This window comes from Microtus ochrogaster, unplaced genomic scaffold, assembly GCF_000317375.1.
Source record: "Microtus ochrogaster isolate Prairie Vole_2 unplaced genomic scaffold, MicOch1.0 UNK24, whole genome shotgun sequence".
Lineage (NCBI taxonomy): Eukaryota > Metazoa > Chordata > Mammalia > Rodentia > Cricetidae > Microtus > Microtus ochrogaster.
Window position 1 is genome coordinate 56,062 of NW_004949122.1, and position 1,258 is coordinate 57,319.

The following is a 1,258-nucleotide window of genomic DNA, read 5'->3' on the forward strand; positions in this document are numbered from 1 at the left end:
TTCTTCACTTGCCAGTCTGCTGATAATAGACCTATGTCTCAAAGTTTGTCACTCGGCACTATGCTACCCACTCCCGTTCCCTAATGTGATTAGAGTCTATAATTCTAGGAACCTTGTTTACCATGGCAATGGCTCAGTACCTTATCATACACCATAGAAATATACTTTTTACCAATGAGCTCTTATAATCTTTATATCACTTCAAGGTTCCTGTAAGGAGAAGAGATTTTAGAATCAGTGATCCTTAGGCCCTACCTGGCAGGGTCGCTCCATCTGAGAATAATTTTTCTGGAGGGTTGACATCTGAATTATCAATCGCCATAAGCTGTAATTGTTTCATGACCCACACTAGCTCGTGATAAACGTTTTTGACAGCAGTAGTCCTGAGAATTTCTGACCGTAGGAATTAGATACTGAATGTTTTGTTTGGAGTTTTCTTGAGATTTATTCTGAAGGGCAGTAAAGTTAAAAATAGTTGTTTCTTCCCAGTGTTGCTTTTCATGATGTATTACGCAGATCCAGAGTGGTGCTTGGTTTAGATTCAGTTATTCCTCACCACTAATGCAAGCCCTTTGTAAAGTACTAGCTCTGGTGCAATGAATATTTTTCCCCCCATTTGGCTACTCTTAACTTTCAGTATTAGGCCCTCTTCATTCTGACTTGTGATAATTTCACAAACATGCACATCTCCAGTGTTCTGGACATTGAAGAGTTGTCCTCTGCTGCAGGGTTCTCTTTCTCTGCACAGTTTATCTCTGCTACCCTGTAGCATGAACTAGAGATGTGTTTTGGTCTCCAGAAACTTTCAAGTTCTATGTTCTCAATTAGACTGCCAAAGTCTCATCATTTTCTTTCTTGTGATAAATTGCAGAGTCTATTTCAGTAAGCTAGGCTATTCTTCTTACACTAGAAATCATGACGGTAACATGGGATTTGTCTTTTTTAAAGAATTTCAGGGAGTCTACCCTTGCTACTGAGTAGGGGTTCTAAGGATCCTTAGGAAATTTCTTTTAACTTCTAGATACATAGGAACTTACAGATCATCTTTATACTGTTAATGCATTTGTTTCTTACAGGTTCAACTGTTAGATACGAAGAGACAGCTAGATACAGAGATAAATCTTCACCTGAACACAAAAGAACTGTTAAAAAATGCTCAAAAGGAAAATGCTACACTGAAACAGCACCTTAGCAATATGGAAGTCCAGCTTGCTTCTCAGTCCTCACAGAGAACTGGTAAAGGTAAAGAGAGGAGCTT

At 38.8% G+C, this 1,258-nt stretch overlaps 1 protein-coding gene across 1 annotated transcript in view; it reads left to right on the forward strand.

Moving 5' to 3' along the window:
• Positions 1-1,258, forward strand: part of Tpr (translocated promoter region, nuclear basket protein) — a 70,184-nt gene that overhangs the window by 34,350 nt on the left and 34,576 nt on the right. The window contains exon 3 of the mRNA XM_026789591.1: positions 1,077-1,242. Coding sequence (XP_026645392.1) covers positions 1,077-1,242 — 166 coding nt within the window. The remainder of the gene's footprint in view (positions 1-1,076; positions 1,243-1,258) is intronic.